Consider the following 21,928-nt stretch of genomic DNA (forward strand, 5'->3'; position numbering starts at 1 on the left):
CGAGCTGCGGCGCCGGCTGCAGCCGCCTGGGCCCCGGGCCCGGCTCCTCCCGCGCCGCCCGGGCGATGAGAAGCTGTTTCTGCGTGAGACGGAGCCGGGACCCGCCGCCGCCGCAGCCGCCGCCGCCCCAGCGGGGAACAGTTAAGTGAGGCCCGCGCGGGAAGACGGGCGGGGGCGGGCGGGCGGGATCGGGATCGGGAGGAGCCGGCCGGGCCCAGGCCTGCGGGCTGCTTGCCCGGCCCCGCGTGGGGACAGGCCCCGGGAGGGCGGCCTCCGCCCGGCGTGATGCCGCGGGCTCTCCGGGCTGCGGCTCGGCCTTGTCGCTGGAGCGATCTGGGGACTCGAATGGCTGCTAGCAGCGTTCCGAGGGTGGAGCCAGGTGAGGGGCGACGGTCTCCACCGGGGCACATGCTGGGGACAGTTCCCTTGACTCGCCTGGCCTGGGGTCCGGCTCTCCGCTGTCACGTGGGTGCGGAGGAGCGCGCACCTGACCCTCAGGCATCGTTACCTGGGGGCACCTGAACTGTGTAGGGCACCTGTCTGCAAGGTGACCAGCCATCCAGGAAGCACGGTGGGAATGTGGATGGGCCTCCCCTTGCAATGACTCCAGCCAGGGCAAGTGAGGCCCTAGGCGCTGCTTGGCACAGCACCAGGGACCACATCCTCAGAGACAGGCACAGTGAAGAAGGTAGACCCAGGAGCATCTTTGTTCCCTTTGTCTTCAGTACACAGCTGTCCCTAAATTATCAGCCTACCTCTCTTCTGTCCCCTGGCCCCCAGCGACCTGTTCAGCAAGATGAGAGGGTCGACAACAGGCAGGCCCAAGGCAAATGGCCATTGCTCCTACTCCCTGCCCCCACGGGAGACCCTGAACGCCTGGATTTCAGCCACATTGGCAGACAGCAGGCAGGGCTCCTCTTTCAGGGCCTTTGTCTCTGGTAGTGCCTTGTTGGAGTAATCTCATATGTTTCCCGACAGCTGGCTGGATCCTATCTCCTCTTAACAGGGCTGGCAAATCTTATCAGCTGCCTTGGAAAAGTTAGGAGATAAGCCTCGTAGAAACCTATAATAACTGAAAAACTCTGAGAGCAGGCGGAGGTTAGGTACCGCAGATGGTGGCATCTCTCTTGCCAGCCTGGAAATCGCTTGGGGGTGCTTTGAGGAATTTTGCCACACTCCTATTTAACCCGGTCTCAGAATCAGGGCTTCTGCGTAGACCCAGGCACCAAGACCCACCGAGGTCGACTGATAGACAACAGCAGGTTTATCAAATATAAAATCACCCTTTCTGGTCAGTCGTCCATTCCTTCCTTTGGTTTTTGTGCCCTGATTTAGGCTGAAGACTAATATATAGGCACTTGCTGTGCCTATATTGGTGGACCTTGACCATTCTAGAATAATATTTCACCAAGGTTAAGTGCAGGGCTTTTAAGAATGACCCTGGCCTGTGTCAGGCTTTTCTACTCAGAGTGTGTCATTGGTCAAATGAATACAGTTTTCTGAGTCACCACTTCCTGGTATGTAGACTGAAGCGAATAACTGTATCACAGGCTCATGGTGGTATATAAATGAAGGGCTGCAGGAGAATTTAACACGTCTGCCCTAGCGTGGTGAATTATCAGTCAAAGCACTTCTTTCCAGCACCCTGGGTCATGCTTGTGCCTGTTGGCCCTTCCCCAGCCCAGCTAGCAGTTACTGCTAAGCATTTGGTGATGAAGATTGCTTATTTTGTTTTTTGTTTTTTGTTTTTTTTTTCTTTTTTGAGTGCATCTCTGTAGGCATAGGAAGGGCCTTTTCAGGGCAATAGAAGCTACGCTATAGTGAACGCAGCTTAGATTTGAGGGCTTGGGTTGAGTTCTATCACACTCCTCAGACCTTGGGTGACCCTAACAAAGCACCATCCCTTTCTAGAATTCCCATTTTCTTAATTGTGTAAGTGGCTTACAAATAATACCAACCCCACAAGGACCATCAATCAGGAAGGCACTTGACCCTTCAAGAAGCGGAGAGCATCATGAAAATTAAGTGGCGTCCAGCACTCAGCAGGCCTAATGCTTACATGATTTGTTGCTGGGGTCAGGCCCCATCAGAAAAGTAATTCAGGAGCATCTTGGTTTGGTATGTGTTGAAAGACCACATGGTCGTGTGAATACAATGTCTGGGTGCTCTCTAAGGGCCTAAAGAGTAAGGGAGAGCTCCAACATTGAATTTCTGCTCATTTCACGGCAGATCTACTTCAGGGGGATCAGAAGCCAAGTAGCTTGGGTCCCTCTGCCACGGCCAGTTAGAAGTGGTCCATGGTTCGTGTCCAAAGAGCAGTTGCCTCACCACACAGCCACATAATGATAGCATTGGAGCTGCACACGGGAAGTGTCAAGTACTGTTGGGACAGTGAAGATGATAAATGACCACATGGTTGGTTGTGGTTGGGCTGAGGATCCTGGTTACCAGCTGTGCCAGTTGGTGGTATTGGGCAGGGTGCCTGCAGAAAGCTGCTTCCTGTCTTGTCTCTTCTTCCATCCCTGGGGCGTCCTTGGCCTTCAGAGTACTGTGCTGCCCCAGGGAATTGTGGTTCCTCAAAGTTGTCCGAAGAGCAAGAGCCTGAGCCAGTCTCCTCGCTCCAGCTGCCGAGGAGGCAGAGCCACCTAGGGTGTGTGTGACATTACTCCCTTGTTGGGGACATCCTATGGGCATGTGTCCGGTTTGGTTGACACACTCCTGGCAAGATGCTAAGCTTGTTTTGGCAGAAATATGAGAGCCCCATGGGCGCAGATCCCAGGGCCACACGTGGGAGCTCAGTAGCTCAGCTTCCTTGAGCAAAGAGGGCTCTGTGTAGTTGGTCTTCTGGCTGGAGTTTTTACTAGAGTGTTCCTGTGTTCATTTTATCTATAGAAACAGATATGTGTGCACACGCTACATGCACTCTTTAAAGAAGTAAAAAACACTAGATACTGATAAGGACAGAGTGTTCGAAAGAGTACCCATATAGTCATTGAAGGAGGGAAATACATGATTCTTTTCAAAAGTAATCTTTGTGTGTGATAGTGGGGTTTGGGTTACATGTGTGCAGAGGTTAGAGGAGAACCTGTAGGAGTCAGTTCTCTCCTTCCACTGTGTAGGTCGCAGGAATTAAACTCAAGTCATCAGGCTTAGTGGCAGTGCCTTTACCTGCCTGGCCATCTTCCTGGCCCACACATGAGTTTAAGATTTATTTTTAAGTGTGTGTGTGTGTGTGTGTGTGTGTGTGTGTGTGTGTGTGTGTGTGTAGGCATATGCACATGACTACAGGTACTCTTGTAGGCCTCAAGAGGGTGTTGGAGCCCTTCTGGAGCCAGAATTACAGGTGGTTGTGAGCCACCTAACACAGGTGTTGGGAACCAAACTTGGGTCCTCAGCAAGGGCAGTACACAGAGTTAACCACCGAGCCATTTCTCCAGCTCCATACATGATTTTATTTGTCTTGTTTTTCAAGACAGAGTTACTCTTTGTAGCCTTCGCTGTCCTGGAACTGGCTCAGTAGATCAGCTGGCCTCAAACTCACAAAGATCTTCCTGCCTCTGCCTCCTAAGTGCTGGGACTAAAGGTGTACAAAACCACCGCCCAGCTTATGCATGAGCTCTTAATGAGCCCAGTAAGCCTGGGGAGTTTATGAAAATGCAGAAATCAGGAGTCCATCCCCAGACTTCACTGAGGCAGAATCTCTAGGAAAGCAACTCTACTTGTGAGTACATTTCGGGTGGTCGTATATCTGCTGAGATTTGAGAACCATGGTTCTGGATGCTTTTAGAAAAGTCTTAAATTTGGACAACATGAAGTTTACCAACTTTGCCAGTGTTAAGGGTACATACAGATCAGTGGCAGTCAGTCTAGCCACACTGTTGTGCAGCTAATCTGTAGAGCTTTTCTCTGTGTGTTTGTATAAATTTGCATGTGTGTCGAGGCCAGCGGTCACCCTTGGGCTGTTCCTCAGAACCATCCACCTTGTTTTTTGAGGCAGGGTCTCTCATTGGCCAAGATCCATGATAATTAGGCAAGGCTGGTCAGAGTGGCCCAGAAAGTCTTCCTTTTCCATCTCCTCAGCACTAGGTTACAAGTGTGTGCAACCATTTCTGGGTTTATGTATGTATATATATATATATATATATATATATATATATATATATATATATATAAAAGTTTATTATATTTTACGTGTATGAATGTTTTGCATGTATGTCAGTGTACAGTGTACTTTCCTGGTGCCCATAGAGGATGGAAGAGGCCATCAGATACCCTGGAAATGGGGTTGCAGATGGCTGTTAGCCACCATGTGGGTGCTTGGAACTGAACCCAGCTTCTTTGGAAGAGCAACCAGTAAGTACTCTACAGCTGAGCCTTCTCTCCAGCGACACCCACTCACTTCTGTCAGGCTTTTTGGCATGGGTTCTGGGGACTGAACCAAGGTCCTCTTGTGTTTTCAAGGCTGAATCATCCTTTCAGCTCTAATCTTGAGACCTTTTTTGGCTTGCAAAATTGAAACCATAAAACAGCTCCATTTCTTCTGGCTCCTGGCAACCTCCATTCTACTTTCTGTCTCCCTGAATGTAACCTTGCTGGGAGCCTTATGGAGCTGGAATCTAACAATGTGCAAATTTTTTCAGAATGGCTCATTTTACTTAGCACAATATCCTCACAATTCATCATGCTATAGTATGGGTCAGATTTTCCTTCCTTTGAAGGCTGAATGATATATGATTGAACGTATTGACCATTTCATTTTCCCATTCATCATATTTTGACCATTGAATGAGGCTGTTCTGGCTCTGGTTTCAATTCTTTGGGGGTAGATAGTTAGAAATGGATCATATGGAAATGTTATTTTTAATCCTTAGGGGAATCAGCATATTTTTTTTCCATAAAATGATGGCTGCTGTGCACATTCCCAACAGTAACATCAAAGCTTCTGATTTATCCATATCCTCCCAACATTTGTTACCTCTGGGTGCTTGCTTTTCTTTTTGAAGGTGCCAGCAGAATGGGTATAAGACATTTCACTGTGGTTCGGGTTTTAACTTTTGTTCCCAGGGACTTCAGAGTTGAACATTGTCTCCTGTGTTACACATTATCTGGGCATCTTTCACCCTCAGAGAAATGTTTGTTCATTGAAATTGAGTAAGCTGACTCTTATTTAGCTGCAGTTCTTCTTTAGATTTGAATATAACTCCTCATCAGATATTGTGAGCAGATCTGGTTGGCAAATATGTTCCCTCCTTCTTTCGGTTGTTTTTTTACTGTTGACCGTGTCCTCTGAGGCAGTTCTCTATGTTTTATGCACACTGTAATTCCATAAAGGAAACATGTCCACTACTCCTGCTTCATTTGCTGAAAACTCAGGTCTGAGTTGATAGATTTGCAGAGCCACAGGGCTGTGAGTGTCTGAGCTGTGATGGGCATGCTTGTCTGACTTCAAAGCTGTGCCGTCTCCATTCCTGTGCTCTGCTGGCCATCCCGACTCCGGCTGATAATGTAAGGAAGCCTGGGGAACCCATGTAGGTGGGAGCAGCATATGGTGGAAGTCCTCTTGTGCCCTGCTTTGGACCCCTGGCATCCCTTCTTGCCATGAGCACCATTGCTTAGTTTGCGGGATAGGCAGCAGTGCCATTTTTTTTTTAATTGAGTTTAGTCGGATTTTTGTCCATTTGTTTGTTTAGGCATTTCTGAACTTGCTTCAGAGCCCATCTGTTGCTTGCTGTGCCCCCAGAAGTCTCCTTTGTTCACACCACCGTGCCCTTGCTGATGTCAGCAAGATTCTACCATCCTCATTGTCTGGGGAGGCCAGCTCTTCCTTCTTATGGAGGTGTTTCCTCATTTGCAGCCCCCTTGCCTTGGGGGTGTTCTCTGAAGCCTGGGCTCCCACCTTGCTGCTGCTGCTCAGCATTGTGGAGGTCTCTCAGCCATCCAGTCTCAGCCTGGGCGGGAAGAGGCTGCTAATGACAGACAAGCTCCTCAGGGCATTCTCCTTGCGGCTAGCTGGGACATTCTTAGCCCCTTCTAGGCCCTCAGACATCACTATTGCATTGTGATCCACCTTTGGAAAAGTCCGGAAGATTGCATTTGTGGGTACGTCTGGAGTTCAGTTTGTCCTTCTAGGACATCAGTGACCCTGCTGGGGGTCCCATCAGAAGGCGGCCAGCAGGTTTGCTATCACTGTTGCTTCTGCAGCATTAATGCAGTCTCCTAAATCCACTGAAATTTGGGCAGTATTTGAGAGGACAAGAACTTCATTCATTCATTTTTTTTATCCATACATAGACCACATATTGAGAGCCTACTGCCAGCAGAGTGCACATAGCACACCTTTGAACAATGTGAGGAAAGCATATAGCCTGAGCAGCAAGGCCGTGTGCATGCACCTTTGTTCATGCGTGTGTACGTGAGCATATGTGTATGCTAAGATCCCATGCTCAGGATCTTAGCATGGATGATATTGGAACTCTGGGTGATGGCATTTGCCTACATGGGCAGTTGGAGAAAGCTTGGGGAAATTGGAGAAGTGCCTGAAGTGTGGAATATTGGGGGTGAATGTCTGTGGGAGAGAAGCTGGGTACTCTTGGCTGACCTGTGATGAGGGGGGAGAGGCTAGGAAACTCATTTAGAGATTCTTCTCAATGGAAGGTCACCTTCAAGTTCGTTTCATTTCATTTATTCGCCATTTGCTTATCAAACATATAAGGACCAACCACTGGGTTCTTGAATTTCAGGTAGTGGCCAGCTGTTTGAGTGAGAACTGGGATCCCATGAGAATGCAGCTTTTCAAGCTCCTTGCCCAAGTCTGTTTCTAGTATGGGGTTCAGGGTTGTTGGGTTTAGGAGCTTCCCAGGAGTTGCTCTGCGTACAAGCTGCCCTCAGCCAAAAGAGTGATGCTCCCAAATGCAGGAGAACACCCCTCTCATCCTAGCTCTCCACAGATGTCCGGCCCTGTTAGGAAGGGGATGTGGAAGGATGTGTCAAGGTGAGCCAAGTTGGGGGTGTCAGTGGGATATGCAGTTAAAGTCAGACAGTAGAATACCAGATACACCCCTGAGTTTTAGGAGAGAACAGGAAGGCCTTTGTGGAAGCTGTCAGCTGTCGGATGGACCTATTAAATTGATGAATGTACCAGAGAAACACTCAAGATGGGAAAGCCAAAAAGAACATGGGTTGTGGGAGCCCATCAGCCTGGCACTGAGGTAACATGGCATTTATACTCTGCTGGCACTGGCCATCAGGACAATGTATGACTTACTTATGCTATGGCACTAAACAGAAAAGGACCTTTGCTCTTGTGACCTCTTGGGATGATTTTGTTTGCTGGGTATTTTTCCTTCTGTCAGGGTCTTCCAGTATGGTACCACCAGGCTAGACCTGATAGGAATGGGCAGGATCCACCCTCCTTTGCTGTGATCATAAATAAGGCGGAGTGTTCTGGTGTTATCTGTGTTCTGGTGGACTCTCTACCTTTCAGTTCTGGGGCTGTGCAGAGCTGAGTTTCCTTGGGCAGCTTTGTCTGGGCAATGATGGGACACTTCATTCTACATTTGTCTTTTAGAGAGGGCCTGCCCTGTGTGCTTTATGGGAACCATGTGTGGTCCTCAGATGATTCATATAAGTGGGAAAGGCCTGATTGAATTGATGCATTTGTGTACCAGACTCTTCTCTCAGGAAAAAGCCAGACCTTTACTGGGGGGAAAAGGAAGTGCTCACCATTGTTTGTTGTTCCCCAGCTGGAAAACTCTTTCTGGCCTGGGAGAGCTTAGAACAGTATTTGCCATTACTCCCTGGTATCAGAACAACTCACCCAGCAGTGGCTTGCTGCCACCTGCCTGTCCAGCAGCAGTTGCCCCGGGATTTGACTTCTGATAGGTCACCAGCTTAGCTGTGCGCGTACACAGGTGTGGGCAGACCAGGTCCTCGCTGGTGAGGCTCTACAGCAGATGCCGGTCAGCTGTGACTATCCCTCTCGGGCAGCCTGGCTGCTGGCTGCACACTCTCCTGGGTGCTTCATGGCACTTGGTCTCCTCCAGGTGAGGTAGGTGCTCGGACCTCTGGGTCCTGTGCAGTGTGGCATGTGTTGGGGAGGCCCAGCCACTGTCTACCTTGCTGAGGATAGGCCTGTGCCTTTTATCTCTTCCTTGTCGGCAGAAAGGTGCTTGTGCTTGGGAGGTTCCAGAGTGGGCATGGAGCCCTGCAGACCATCCCTGCCACTGGGAAAGAGGGGCAGAGGCCCCCATGTCCGGGAACACCTGGCTGTGGCAGCAGCTTCGCTGGGGAGAGAGAGTCTGTTCTCCTGCCCCACAAGCTGCAGGGTATGGCAGTTTGAGTCTTTGGTGCCCTTGTGCTTGGACTCCATGTAAACTGAACACAGCTCATCCTTCTGTAGGGACTTAATTAACCCACTGATTTTGTCATTTCAATTACAGTCGGTCAGTTTAACTTGGCCCCCTCCTGACCCCCCAGGACTTTGAAATTACTCTTTTCAGAAGATATGTGATCACGTCTTTAGCCCTGGTGGGCAGCGCTGGCATTGCTTCTGAGCCAGCCTTGTTCATGCTCTCTGCAGGGAGGCCAGGATGGCCCGGAGGCCAGGCCTCGTTTGAAGGCAGCAGCTCCTGCCCCCTGCAGTCCTTGCTCTGGAAAGCACTTTAAACTCCCTGGCCCACTCCCCACTGCTGGAAGAGCCTCTGAGGAGGGACTGCGTGTGGTTAGCTGGGTTTTGATTTCAGTACTGGAGTTGATAAAACGAGATAAACCCCAGGCTCACTAAGGCCGTGGAAATTAAACAGAGATGGTATCAAAGTTCCCCCGAGTTTTCAGCTGTGCTACAGTAGCTTCGCCTTCTCCTGGCTGGGGCCCGAGGCAGCCTTTGATTCTGAAACAATGAGCAGCATCAGTTAAGCCCAGAACTGCTGACTTTTAGGATTAAGTGCGTGGTTGTGGTAATTCTTTGATCAGCTACGAGGGAGCAGTGTGGTGTCTGCCTGCCACAGTGTGAAGGGGCGTCATAGTGAAGGTTCTTGTCTCTGTGAGCCTGGGATGACAGTGTTGAGGCGCTGACAGACATCCTCCTGGCCAGTCCTCCATCAGAAATTCATCTATCATGGTGTTGGGGTGGAGACTCCCTCCCTCGGAAGACCAAACGCAGCGCACACACACTCTTGCCTTACTCTCTTGTCTTGAGGGATCTCTCAGATAGCTAGAGCAGGGCAGCCCTCAGCCTGGGAATGACCTGGAAGAGGCCACATGCCCTCTCTGGAAAGGTCATTGGGGCCTGACATCTGAAGGCCCGGAAGGTTTCGTTAGGAGAACAGCCCAAGGTCATTGTCACCATGGCCAAGAGCAGACGCCCTTTTTGGCTGGCTTGTGTTGATAACCCACTGTATTTCAGATTGGCTCAGTATTTGCCATCTAGGCACACAAGTTGGGAGTCCACTCTGGCTTTCCCTGTGGACACTTCCTGCAGCCACAGCTGGATGGCACAGTGTTGCCTCTCTGCTCCCCGTCGGCCCCGCTACTTAGGCTTGGTAATGGAGCCCCTGTGTGCTGTGGATCCTGCACATGCCAGGCCATAGATCAACCCATTCCCTCCTGTGCCGAGCTCAGATCTCCCTCATTAGGCCTGAATTTACCTCTGTCCTACACAAACATGGCCTTAGCTCATTTTTATTGTTGTAAATTATTTATGAGGGGAATGTTGAATCTTGAAACTGAGGTGTGAGGAAAATTAATCCCATGTTACTTTTATCTTTCTGTACTTTTCTCCCCTTTCCCTGACTTATTGAGCTATTGGCCAGAGAAAAAAAGTGCTTTGGCATTTTAAAATATAATTAGTGTTAGTGTATTTGGGCGGGATGTTGGGCTCAGTGTGCTGTGCAACAGAGCACAGGCTAGACTGAGGATAATGCCTCTGTCTCTGCCAGCCACTGGGTGTCTGGGAACAAGCCTCAGTTTCCCCTTATATAAAGTAAGGCTAGCATGGTGGACCCTCCAACTCTAAGGTGAGTGTCAGCTGACAGGGAACCTGAGTGAGTCCTCTGAATTTGCAGAGTTCTACACAGGGGCGTGTTCACATGGCAGACGGGGCCACTGTGATGGAACTGAGAGTTGCTTCAGGGAGTGTTTTAGCCAGCCGTCTCCTCCTGGCCCTCTGCTGGGCTCTTATTCATGCCCCTCTTCTTCCCAGCAAAGGCCTGGCCCAGGACCCTGGGTGGCAGGGTACTGTTCTGCTCCCATGCCTTTCTTTCTGGCTGGAGGCTCCAAGCAGCCTGTGGAAGCATGGAGTGCAAGTTAATAAATGGCCTTTTGTTAGGAAGGTCAATTGAAGTGACGGTAGAGACGCTGTTAAAAGTAATTTGCAGTCAGAAAATATGTAATTCAGGGCAAGCCACTTTGAGCGATGGCCTCTGCCATGGATATCTTGGGCGTTTCTCATTAAGAGGCTCCTTGGCTGGTGGCGGCCGTAACCCACCGCCAAGTGGGCTGCAGCCCCTGGAACAGCCATTTGTCTCCGAGGCACAAAGGCTGCCTTGATCTCCAGGGCACAGCAACCCTGCAACTAAGGGAGAAGGGGGGCAGTGAGCTTGGGGATGACTGTGCTGGCTGAGCCAGACCTGCAGTGGGCTGGGCAAGCTGGGCTCCTGAGCTCTCAGGCCCAGCTCTTTGTCTGCTTCAGCTGGAGGCTGCCTGCAGCCATCTTGGAAGCTGCTGCTGGGTGCCTCTGTGGGTGCATTGTGGGAGCAATATCTTCCCTTTGCAAGCATACACATCCTCCTGCAATTGACAGCAAGCAAGAGGACCCTTGTCATCATGCCTCATGGAGTGCATTGCCATCAGGGAATATGGCTCTCCCAGCCAATGAGATATTCCTGTGTGTGCTCACTTAATCTCACTCTTTCTCTGTTTGCTTTCTCCCTCTACCCTCCCTCTTCTCCTTTCCTTCATTTCTTATTCTCCTTTCATTCTCCATCCCTCTTTTTCTTTGATAGTAAAGGCAGTAGTATTAAATTGTTTTTTGTTGCTTCACATGTTCTTTATTAAATTCACAGCATGATATTTAACACTGGCAGCATTTGTACAATTTGCTAATGAGTTGTTAATTGCAAAGCATTTTTGGTAACCGACAGCAGGTACCAATATTTTGCAAACTGCAGCCGTGTGGTTTTTATGCTCCCCCAAATACAGGATTTTTCAGGGACAGGCATTTTTATTTAGTGGTTTACTCTAGATTGAGCAGGTGTAGATATTTAACCCTAAGCCCATATTGGGGTCACACATGGAGTCACTTGATAAATATTTACTTAATACCTACTAGGTGCAAGGGCCCTGAGCCACAAGCTGTCGTAGATAAACCTGCCTAGAAAAGGGAAGTCGAGACAAGCAAAGGGTGTGGTGGTGCAGCCTGGTCTCCATCTCCTGCCTGGGCTGCTGGAGGCTTATTTTTGGTAGAAGCATCTAAAATATAACTCTGTAACTTGGCTAGGAGGGCAGGGGTGCCAGACACTGCCGGGCTCTAACCAAGAACAAGTCTGTTTCCGGAGTGCTCTGTAGGTGCCACTGACTTAAGTGGGTGACCTGCAGTGGAGCGTTTTGATGGTTCCTGTGAGGTAGACTACAGACATTTTTGAGTGGCCAGTGCTTTTTGATAAGAGGCTGAGGAGCAAGAATGTGCCTCCTGCTGCCTCTTCAGGCAGGATGTTTGGTTTGCTTTTGAAGTTGTAGCCATCCTTGAGCGTGCCGCAGCCAGTGGGGTTTAATTGCTGCAGAACGAGGTGGAATTTATTTTGTTCTTTCCTACTGTGTGCCCAGTAAAAGTGGTCTGTGTCAGGTGTTGCTGGGTTTATTTGGTTTCGGGTGCACAGCCACTATAGCAGCCAGGCTAACTGCTCTCTGCTTCATCAGCCTCCTCCAAGGATCCTGTGCAGAGGCCGCAAGCAGCAGAATAGTAACTCTACGCATCTTCATCCAAGTGACCAGTGAGAATTAGGATCAGTGTTAGTGCTCAGCTCTGAGTAAGTGCCACTTGACCCGTGGGGTTAAACTAGACAAAGAAATGGGCCAGACCTCTAGTGTGTGCTGCTTCCTGTCTCTAGCTCAAGCCAGAGCCCACCTGCTGCATTCTGAGTACCTGTGGTGTCATGGCCCTCTCTGGGCCTTCTTTTATATCCTCTCTTTTAGTTTTTGAGACAGCTGGGGAATGGATCAAGACCTCATTTTACAGTTGAGAGAAAGCTGAGCCTCCCCAAGCTGTAATTTCTTGTTCAGACACTGACTTGTAAGTGTGGAGTCAGGAGCCACACGTACCTCTCATGCCCATGCCCAAATGCTTCCTCTGTTTTTGGAGCTCATTGAATTCTCTGTCTGACGAATGTCTAGCTGTGGTTTCTCTATACAGGAGCACTGTGTGAGGGACAGGGGTTGCTTCGAGACTTTGCCGGGGGTGGCCCGCCTAGTGTTGGTCCCTGGGAAGAAATCAGGCAGCTGGGAGGAGAGCTAAGCGGCATGTGGGGCTGGGAAGTAGCTCAGTGGGTAGCATGCTTGTGTGCCCCGCATAAAGGGTTCCATCCCAGCAGCACATAAAACTAAGTATATATACCTGTAATGTGAGCACGGGGGAGGGAGGTAGAGGCCGGGGGACAGGAGTTCAAGGCCAGCCTTGAATATGTGGGGATATGTTCTTGTGTTTGAGTGGAAATTAGCTCCTGAGAGCAGTCACAAGCCTCAGCATTCCATGCTAACAACTTGAGGTTGAATTCTTGATCTGAGATCGGGGTCAGATAAGGCCAGGTGAGGAATGCAGAGCTCAGCTGAGGATAGCTGCCCCAGGATTCTCCGTCTATTTAAAACCTTGCTCACTCACATTGAACACTGAGTTTGAATTCTATGCTTTCCATTTCCTTTTCCAAACCAGGACCAAGCCACCATGCCTGAAGTCAAAGAGCTTTCAGAAGCCTTGCCAGAGACGCCAATGGACCCCATCACGGGAGTCGGGGTGGTGGCGTCCCGGAACCGAGCCCCAACTGGCTATGATGTGGTAAGACAATAACCAGCTTGTCTGTTCTGCTCTCTATCTAAGAACCTCAGTCCCTGTGTGAAAAATGTGCATCTTCCCTCTCATAACTTAGAGTGACCTGAAGAGGAAAGTCATGGCCAGAGGAGGTGGGTATAATGTCCTGCTTCGGGAGTCAGAGGACCTGCTGAGGCCATGGGGTGGTTATTTTTCACCTTTTTAATTAGCTCCATTGCTTTCCATAGTCACCTCTAGTGTAGGTGCTCCATGAAAAAGACTTAGGAGAGACCCTGGAGGTTGTCTTGCACTGTCCCAGGAGTGTAAATGTTCTGAGTGTGTGGCAGTGTCCTTGCCCAGAGCCAGCAAGGAACTTGTGCAGCGATCAGCTTTGTGTGTGGGCTGGAGCCCTAGTCAGGGCTTCCCAATGTCAGGGCCAGCAATCAGGGAATTCTTGTCGTAGAGCTATCCTGTGCATCAGAGGCTGTGCGTAGCTTCCTTGACCTCTGTGTAGTCAAAGGGAAGAACACCCCAGATGTTTCCAGATGTTCCCTGTGGAGGGGTGGGTTAGCAAGATCAGCCCCCACTGAGAACCTCTTGGGTTAGACTGCATCAGGTCCTCACTACACACAGAGGAATCCACTAAGAAGAAGATCAAGAAAACAAAACTTCTTCCCTACTGTTGAGATGCTTGTGAAGAGATGGAGAGGGCCTTTTTTTGACAAAGATTTGCGTCCGGCCGGCCTCCTGTCTTCAAAGCCCAGTTGGAATGTCTAACTTTCCATAAAATAGAATCATTAGGTATGGCTTTGTGCCATAAAACTCTTGGGGAAGCTAATAAAAATGCTCCTGATTTGAGAAGCTGAAGTGTGTTGTGATGAATTGGATCTGAGGCAGCACATTGTGCATCAGGCCGGGCTGGGAGCTCCTGCTCTGCCTGTGGACCATCCAGGGCCCCCAAGGCTCAAGCCCCAAGCCTGGGCCTCACAGCTCCCTGCTCTTCTCTGTCCATCAGCATCTGTAGCGTTTCTCCTGCACCTTTGGGGTCATCCAGACTGCTTGGCTAGTGGGCGGCAGATGGCCTTTGATAGTTTGGCTTTCTGAGAGTCCCTGGAAGCCTGACAGGGGCACAATCTATCCCTATCATTTTCTTCTAACATCTAGCTCAGGGCAGGAGAGCGTGGTGTCAAATGAGTGAAATTAATAAGCACATTTCACCATCATGCTGCACCATGCATTTTAGTGGAAGGTGAGCAGGGCAAGAGGCTTGAGCTAGCTCTCCTGTAATTACCCAGCCTGCACATGGCCCTAGGCTGCTCTAAGAGCTTTTTTCTGGGAGAGGGGCAGTAGTCCTCTCTTCATCTGGCCTCTAGCCTCTCCTCAGATAAACATCTCATTCCCAAGAGCTCTGGCCCCAAGTTCAAGGGGAAAGGCAGAGAAGGAGGGGTGAGAAGAGGCATTTCCGCTTTTTCTTCATTTGGAGTTCCACAGTAAGTCAGCAAAGTGCAGGAATGTGTTGGGAAGGCTCCAAAGACTGTCCAGAGGATGAGGAAGCCTGTGGCAGCTGGAGGCTAGACCATGCTCAGTGTACAATCTGTCTAGGATTAACTCCCACCTCCCTCACACAGTGAGATGCTCTGACCAGCTTCCTGCCATTAGTCACCAGATGTGCTGGCTGGCCCTGAGCTGCCTTAGAAAGGCTTCTTAGGCACTGCTGCTGCTTGAAGCTAAAGGTGCCAAAGGTTCATTTGTAAAAATGTAATTCAATGACTTTCCTTCTCTCTGGATTCGGGAAGCATCTTGGACTAGAGGGCTAGAGATCATTTACTAACTGTTTCAATTCATTGTCTCCATTTCTGCAGTCTTCTGAGAATAGCCTTTCTTTTCCTGTCCTTCAGCCACATGCCCAGGGCTTGGGGTGACAGGCTGAGGTACCTGCTCTCAGAGATTGTAGTGGGTTTCAGAAAAGGTGTAGAAAAGGCTCAGCAGCAAGACTGCTGGGCTGGAAGAGTGACGGGAAAGTGGCAGTGAGACACTGAGGATAGACACAGGTGAGGGAGGGTGACATGAAGGTGGCAGCTGTCAGGCTAGCCCAGGCACACATGGGAAGGATTCCAGGGTATGAGAAGGTACAGCAGACAGGGCCTGCCTGGTGAAGTTGGGCTGGGAGGGCAGGGAAGGTGGGCTCCAACCAGTCAGAGGGCCGGGGGGGGGGGGGGAATGCCCATTGTTTGGCTCTTCTTCCTGCCACTGTGAGCTGGGAAGCCAGCCTTGGTGGAGGCCTCTGACTTCCATGCGGCCTCCATGGGCAGCATGTGAGTTAGCCCTCTTCCTCCTTCCTTTCCCCCTTCTTCTCATCTCCCTTCCCTTCAGTAGTGTTGAAACTAATTAGGCAACAGAACATTTTTTTTTTCCCAAAACTGCTGGTCCTGCATAATTTATAGGTACCTAAAGTATCCCCGGTGTCTTCAGAGTCATTGGAGCTGCCAGCATTTGAAGCATCAGATGTGGGGTGCTGTGGGTACGCTGGGACAAATTGGCTCTCCTCTGGGCAGTGGGTTAGGCTTAGGGATCAAAAAACCACACAGGTTTAAAATTGGAAACCTGAAAATGAGGAGCCAGTTGTCATGCACCAGAGCAGAAGAAGAAAAACAAAACACCCTCCCTTCCCTCCCCCCCAAACCATCTGCTCAGTGCTGAAGCAGGGTTGAGAAAGCCTGCGTGTTTCCATAATGCTCAAGGAATTAAAACCCTTGGGAGGAAGGTCACGAGCTCTTGCCTAAAGCATGTGGTAGATATCAGTGGGACATGTGCACCATAGTCATCATACTGTGGTCTGACAGAGCTGTTACTCAGGTCCCTAGAAAGGCCAAGCTGTGGTAGGAGGCCCTTGTTCCTCGTGGCCAGAGGACAAGAGACCTCATTTCCACAGGTGCTATCCTTCTGGTATCTCACCCTGTGGCAGGTGAAGGATGAGGAGCAGCTTGCCCCTGTAGGCCCCTGTCTTCCTGAGCGCAGCTGGCAAGGGGACTGTTCCTGAGCAAAGAGATGGAGGCTTGGAGGTCCCCATACCCCACAACCTCGTCCTACAGGCTGGTTTCTTTTCAGAACTGAGCTTGTTTTGATAAAGGCACCAGGTGTTCCTCTATTTTTGTTTTGATAGAAAATACGTTAAACCAAGATTTACTGAAAACACAGAAAGTGGTTTTATGGCCAGCCCTTGGGCCCTGGTTTCCTGTGGCTTGAGTTTGGAAAACTTCTGTGAACTGTCCAGGACAGATCTGTCTGGAATAGGACCCTTGACGCTTGCTGAAGTGAGTGCAGTGACCGGCATTGTGCAGGAGGCCAGCAAGCCTGCCTCAGGAAGTTCTGGCAGAAACAGTGGCTTCCTGTGCCTGCTGGGTAGAAGAGGTCTTCCCTTTCTGCATCCCCTGCCCCCAGCCATGCACTTAGTGACCAAAGCTCCCTCAGATAATGGATGGATGGGACAGTGTCTTGATATTTTCTTCTGCTCACAGAAATCTCTGGCTCACTTTTGCAAAGACTTGTAAAAAATAAAACCTCAATTATTTGGATCAACAGAGAAGTTAACTTTCCTTTTTTTAAATGTAGAATTTAAGGTCTGGGGTAATTATGACTTTAAGTGCACTTTAAGGACTAATGCGAGCACTCGTTCTCCTTGTTTTGAGAGATGCAGTGTGCGCTTTCACCCCTGTTGTAGTGTCTGAAAACACCAACATGTGGAAGATTGGGAATTGAATCCGGAGTCCTCTAGAAGAGCAGTCCCCACATCTATCAGCCACGTCTGTCAAGCTCCCGGGGGGGGGGGGGGGGGGGGGTTGTTCTTGTTTTTTTTTACTATTGACTTTCCAGGGTTCTTGGTGAGTCTGGTCAGAACCGTGTGTGTGTGTGTGTGTGTGTGTGTGTGTGTGTGTGTGTGTGTGTGTATCTATAGATGTTTGCTTCAGTAGACATATGCCTTTTCCCCTTAACACAATCTTTCATGTAGTAAAAACTTTACTGTCTGATCAAGTCCAGTTTCTCTATTTTTTCATTTATGAATTGTTTAGGTATCAGGTGTAAGAACCTTTTGCCTCCGATCCCAAAAACTTTCTAGTTTTCTACATATTTAATATTTCATGTAATATAAGATATGAACTTGGGTTGAGTTCTCCCCCTGCCCACGGCTTCCTCTTCGGAAGACCAAATACTCGCAGTATTTGTGGAAAAGATGGTCTTTTCTTTTGAACCTGTGACTAAAAGTGATGAACATGGATCTTTCCATCTGTGTCTCTGTGTGTCTATTTGTAGTTGTGTTTTCAAGGTTGTTAGAGTTGTCTGTCCTATGACTTTTAGAATAATTTTTCTATATCAACCAAAAATTCCCTTGGGATTTGAAGGGCACTGATGTTAAATCTGTGTAACATTTGAAGATCTTTATCTCCCTCCCGCTCTCTCTTTTTTTTTTTTTTCATGACAAGGTTTCTCTGTGTAACAAAGCCCTGGCTGTCCTGGACTCTCTTTGTAGACCAGGCTGGCCTTGAACTCATAGAGATCCACCTGCCTGTTCTTCCTAAGTGCTAGGATTACAGGCGTGTGCCACCACACTCTGCAAACATCTTTATCTTTTACATTGAGCTTTTTAGTTCCTCAGCTATAGTGCAGTATTTGGTTCTTTGATTACCTTCGCAACATTTTATACTTTTAAAACATTCAAGTATATCCGTGTTTTGGTAGATCTAAATGTGATTACTTTTTTAAATTGCATTTTTATCTGTTGTGCATATGGGAGTAACCCAGAGTGCATGCGGGGAAGTCAGAGTCAACCTGCCGGAGTCTGTCCTCTCCTTCTACCCTGTGGTCCCTGAGGGATGAACTGAGGTCACTGGGCTTGGCAACAAGTGACTTTACCATCTTACCAGGCCCAGAGTACTCCGGTGTTTAGTTTGAATGATTATAGATTGAGTTGAGCTTCTAATTTTGATGTGTTAACTGCTATTATAGGAATAGAATTACTATTTGTAGGTCACTGACTAGCCCTTCATTTCCTGCTCTTGCTTGATGCAGAAGCAGGGCAGTGAGCTTAGCTGCCCTTGCTGTACCGTTGATCTTAGGGGAAAATATTCACTATCAAGTATTCACTGTGGATTCTACTTCACCAAGTTGAGGAAGTTTTCTGTTCATGGTTTTCTGAGAATCATAACTGATAGCTGAATTTTTAGATGTGCTTTCTGCATCAACTGATATATGATCATGTGTTTTTTCCTTTATCGTGTTAACATGGCAGATTACACTGAATATTGAACTGCCCTGCATTCCCTAAAATTAATCCTCTTGGTCATGATATATACTTGTTTATTGGTGAATTCTCTTTGCTAATTTTGTTAAGAAATTCTATGCCCATGTTCATGAGGAAAATTATTATTTTTTGATTTTATACTATTTTTGTCTGGTTTGAGAATATTAGATTCATGAAATGAATTGGAAAATACCCTTCCCCCTTATTCTACTTTCTAGAAGAGACTGTATAATTGGTGTTAATTATTCATTAAATGTAAGATAAAAAATTTTCAGTGAGCCTCTGGAGTCTGGAGATTTAAGTTCTTTGAAAGTTTGAAAGTTTTAAGTCCAGTTTTCTTAATAATCAAAGAGCTGTTCATGTGTTGCAGTGAATTGCAGCAGCTTGTGTTTTTCAAGGGATTGGTCTGTTTCATCTAGGTTATCAAATGTGCATAGAATTATCCTTAACACCTCTCATTCTTTTTACAGAGGTTTTGGTGACTTTTTATATTGATAATTTATGTCTTCTCTTTTCTTAGCCTTCCTAGAAATTAAATCAGTTTTATTGATATTTTTCCTAAAACAGCTATTTCATTAATAGTTATATATTGTTTTTATTCTTTATATTTCATTGATTTCTGTTATTATTTTTTTCTGTTTTCTTCAGACTTATTTTACTCATTTTCTAGATCCTAAGGTGGGAGCTTAATGGACTGATTTGAGACTTTTCCTTCTTATTTATTTTATGAGTTCTTTGAGAATTTCATGTTTTTTAAAAAGCCAATTCACTCCTTCCCCCAACTCCTCCAAGATCACCTTTGACTTGCTATCTACCCAACTTTGGGTCATTCCCCTACTCCCTCTCTGGTTTTTGGAGACAGGGTTTCTCTGTGTAGCCCTGGCTGTCCTGGACTCACTTTGTAGACCAGGCTAGCCTCGAACTCACAGAGATCTGCCTGCCTCTGCCTCCCTGTGTACTGGGATTACAGATGTGTGTCACCACACCTGACCCTCTCTCTCTCTTTTTTTAATAAACCCATTAAGACCCATTTGTGCTGCCCACATGTTCGTGGGTGTATGGCCTTCCACTGCAGTGTGGTTGACTTACCAGAGGCTGCAGCACTCTTAGATAAAACAGACCCCTGTTCTTCCCATAGCTGTTAGTTGCCAGTAGCTCCTTAGCCAGAGGTAGAGCAATGTGTCCTCTTGCCCACTCTGAGCATGGATTCAGGCTGGCTTAAGCTTGCACAGGTCTTGTGCATGCTGTCGCAACTGTTGTGACTTCATATGTGTACTGTCCTGCTGTGTCCTTGTAGTCATTCACCTCCTCTTCTGCAAACATCCCTGAGCCTTTGCGGGGGGTGTGTGTGTGTGTGATACTCACGTCCCATTTAGGGCTGAGCATTTAAAGTCTTTTACTCTGCACCTAAGACAGTTGTGGGTCGATGTGTTAATCTACATCTGCTGCAACTAGAAGCATCTCTGATAAGGGTTGAGAGACGCATAATCCCTGTCAGATTCTTTTTAAAGACAAAACTCCCACCCTATAGCTCAGGTTTGTCTGGAACTTGCAGTGAGCCTCCTACCTGAGCCTCCTAAATACCTGGATTTTGGGCATGAGACTCCATGCATGGCTTTTCCTCATTTCTAGTGTCTTGTGTCCAGATCTACTTCTCAGCATTGCTTTCCTTGCTTCACAGATTTTCATGTTTTCTTTACACTATTCAGTACATTTAACATTTTATTTAGATGATGTATTTGATACATCGAGTATTTAAAACATAGTTTCCAAATACTGAGAGGATTTCCTTATTGATTTCTAGTTTGATTCCGTTGTGTTTGGGGAGAACACTGATTCCGGCTCTTGCAAACCTATAGAGATCTCATAGTCTGCAAAAGCATCTGTCACCTGTGCCTCAGGGCACAGGAAGCCTCGTGTGCGCTGCTGTTGAGGTGAAGTGCTCAATGAAGGCAGTTTTCGCGTCATAGATTTTACACATTTTACACTGATAGTACTTTAGGATCATCCCGTCTTCTTAGCTGATTGTCTGATGGCTGTGCCCCCTTGTGACTGTTAATTTCATTGTTTTATATGAGTATAGATATTTCTTTCAGTTAAGTACTCTTTCTTCACACTTTTACAGCCACTTTGTCTGTAGTTTTAGTTTCTATTGGTTCAGTAAAACACCATGACCCTAAGAAACTTGAGGAAAGAGGTTACTTTGCTTACATTTCCACATCACATTATAATGAAAGGCAGTCAAGGCGGTCACTTGAGGCAGGAACCTGGAGGCAGGAACTGTTGCAGAGCCATGGAGGAGTGTTGCTTATTAACTTTCCCTCTGATTGAGTCTGCTTTCTTATATTGCTCAGGTCCATCAGTTCTGGGATTGTACAGTGAATTGCACCCTCCTACGTCAGCCATCAATCAAGAAAATGAACACAGCTTGCCAATAGGTCCGTTTGATAGGACCATTTTGTCAGTCGAAGTTTCTTTTTCCTAAATGGCTCTGGCTTCTGTCAAGATGACATAAACTAGCCAGCACAAGTATTATATGTGTTGATTAGGCTGGTCTCACATGCCTGCCCCTACCTCCTGAGTGCTGGAGTTAAAGGCATATGCCTTCATGCTTGGCTTTGAGACATGTTTCTTAAGGGCAGATATGCTTATGCCACTTTTTAAAATGCACTCTTCCAATCTCTAGTCCCCCAGTGGGTGTATTTAGGCCATTTATACTTAGTACAGATTTTGATAGTTCAGGGTTTAACTAAACCATTTTGTTTCTTGTTTTCTATTTAGTCTGTGTTTTTTTTTTTTTTTTTCCTTTTGGATTAGTTGAACATTTGTTAGGATCCTATTTTGGCTTATTGAAGTGTTCTGAGTGGTTGTTCTTTGTATTAGGTATTATACTATAAGTCTACCATTATCATTTTACCAGTTTCCAGTTGAAATGCAGAACATTCATCTCCTTCACGAGCCTTCATTAATAATGCAGCATCATCTTGCGTGTTCCCTGTACATGCACTTAATGCCATGCCACATAGCACTGTGCTCATCACCACGTCACACGTGATTGAGGAAAGTTATGAGGAGGAAATCCACATTGACTCGTTTTTTAAATTGGCCTTGTTAACTTCTTTCTGAGAATTTCTTTCTTTTCTCTTTCCTGAAGGAAATATCACTGAAAGTAAGATTCTGAGTTGAATCCCTTCTTTCTGGGCACTGTGATTCCTAATGAGAAATAGCTGAAGACCTTCCAGGGTAACAGCTTTGGGATCCCCATGTACTTGTAAATGACCCTTTGCCCATGGTCTATAAGTGAGCCCAATAAACTCAGCAGCTCCCCAGAGTGACCTTTTTTGGGATTGTACTTTGGTTTGTTGTGGGGCCTTACCAGGAGGAGTACATATTTGTTTATATCTCCCAGGGAAAAGATCCTCATAACTGGTGTATTTAAAGTGTACATGATGAATCTGAGCACCAGTCTACCTCACCTCTGAAGGCTTCCTCCTGCTTCTCAGTAGTCTATCCCTCATCCCCATCCAGTGTAGGGAGGCACCGAGCCACTTCTGCTCTCAACTGCCTCCTTCCTTCCTTCCTTCCTTCCTTCCTTCCTTCCTTCCTTCCTT

General features: G+C 47.6%; 1 protein-coding gene across 2 annotated transcripts in view; it reads left to right on the top strand.

The window, feature by feature from the left end:
* The first annotated feature begins 6 nt into the window (after positions 1-6).
* Mvb12b (multivesicular body subunit 12B) overlaps positions 7-21,928 on the top strand; it is a 155,996-nt gene continuing 134,074 nt past the window's right edge. The window contains exons 1-2 of one of the 2 annotated variants that reach the window (XM_055600533.1): positions 7-140; positions 12,923-13,045. In XM_055600533.1, the coding sequence (XP_055456508.1) occupies positions 66-140; positions 12,923-13,045 (198 nt within the window). In that variant the 5' untranslated portion in view covers positions 7-65. Of the gene's footprint in view, positions 141-12,006; positions 12,024-12,922; positions 13,046-21,928 lie in introns of those variants that run through there. The other variant, XM_055600534.1, reaches the window with a different exon arrangement.

This window comes from Psammomys obesus, unplaced genomic scaffold (assembly GCF_907164565.1).
Source record: "Psammomys obesus unplaced genomic scaffold, mPsaObe1.curated_primary_1811, whole genome shotgun sequence".
Classification (NCBI taxonomy): Eukaryota; Metazoa; Chordata; class Mammalia; order Rodentia; family Muridae; genus Psammomys; species Psammomys obesus.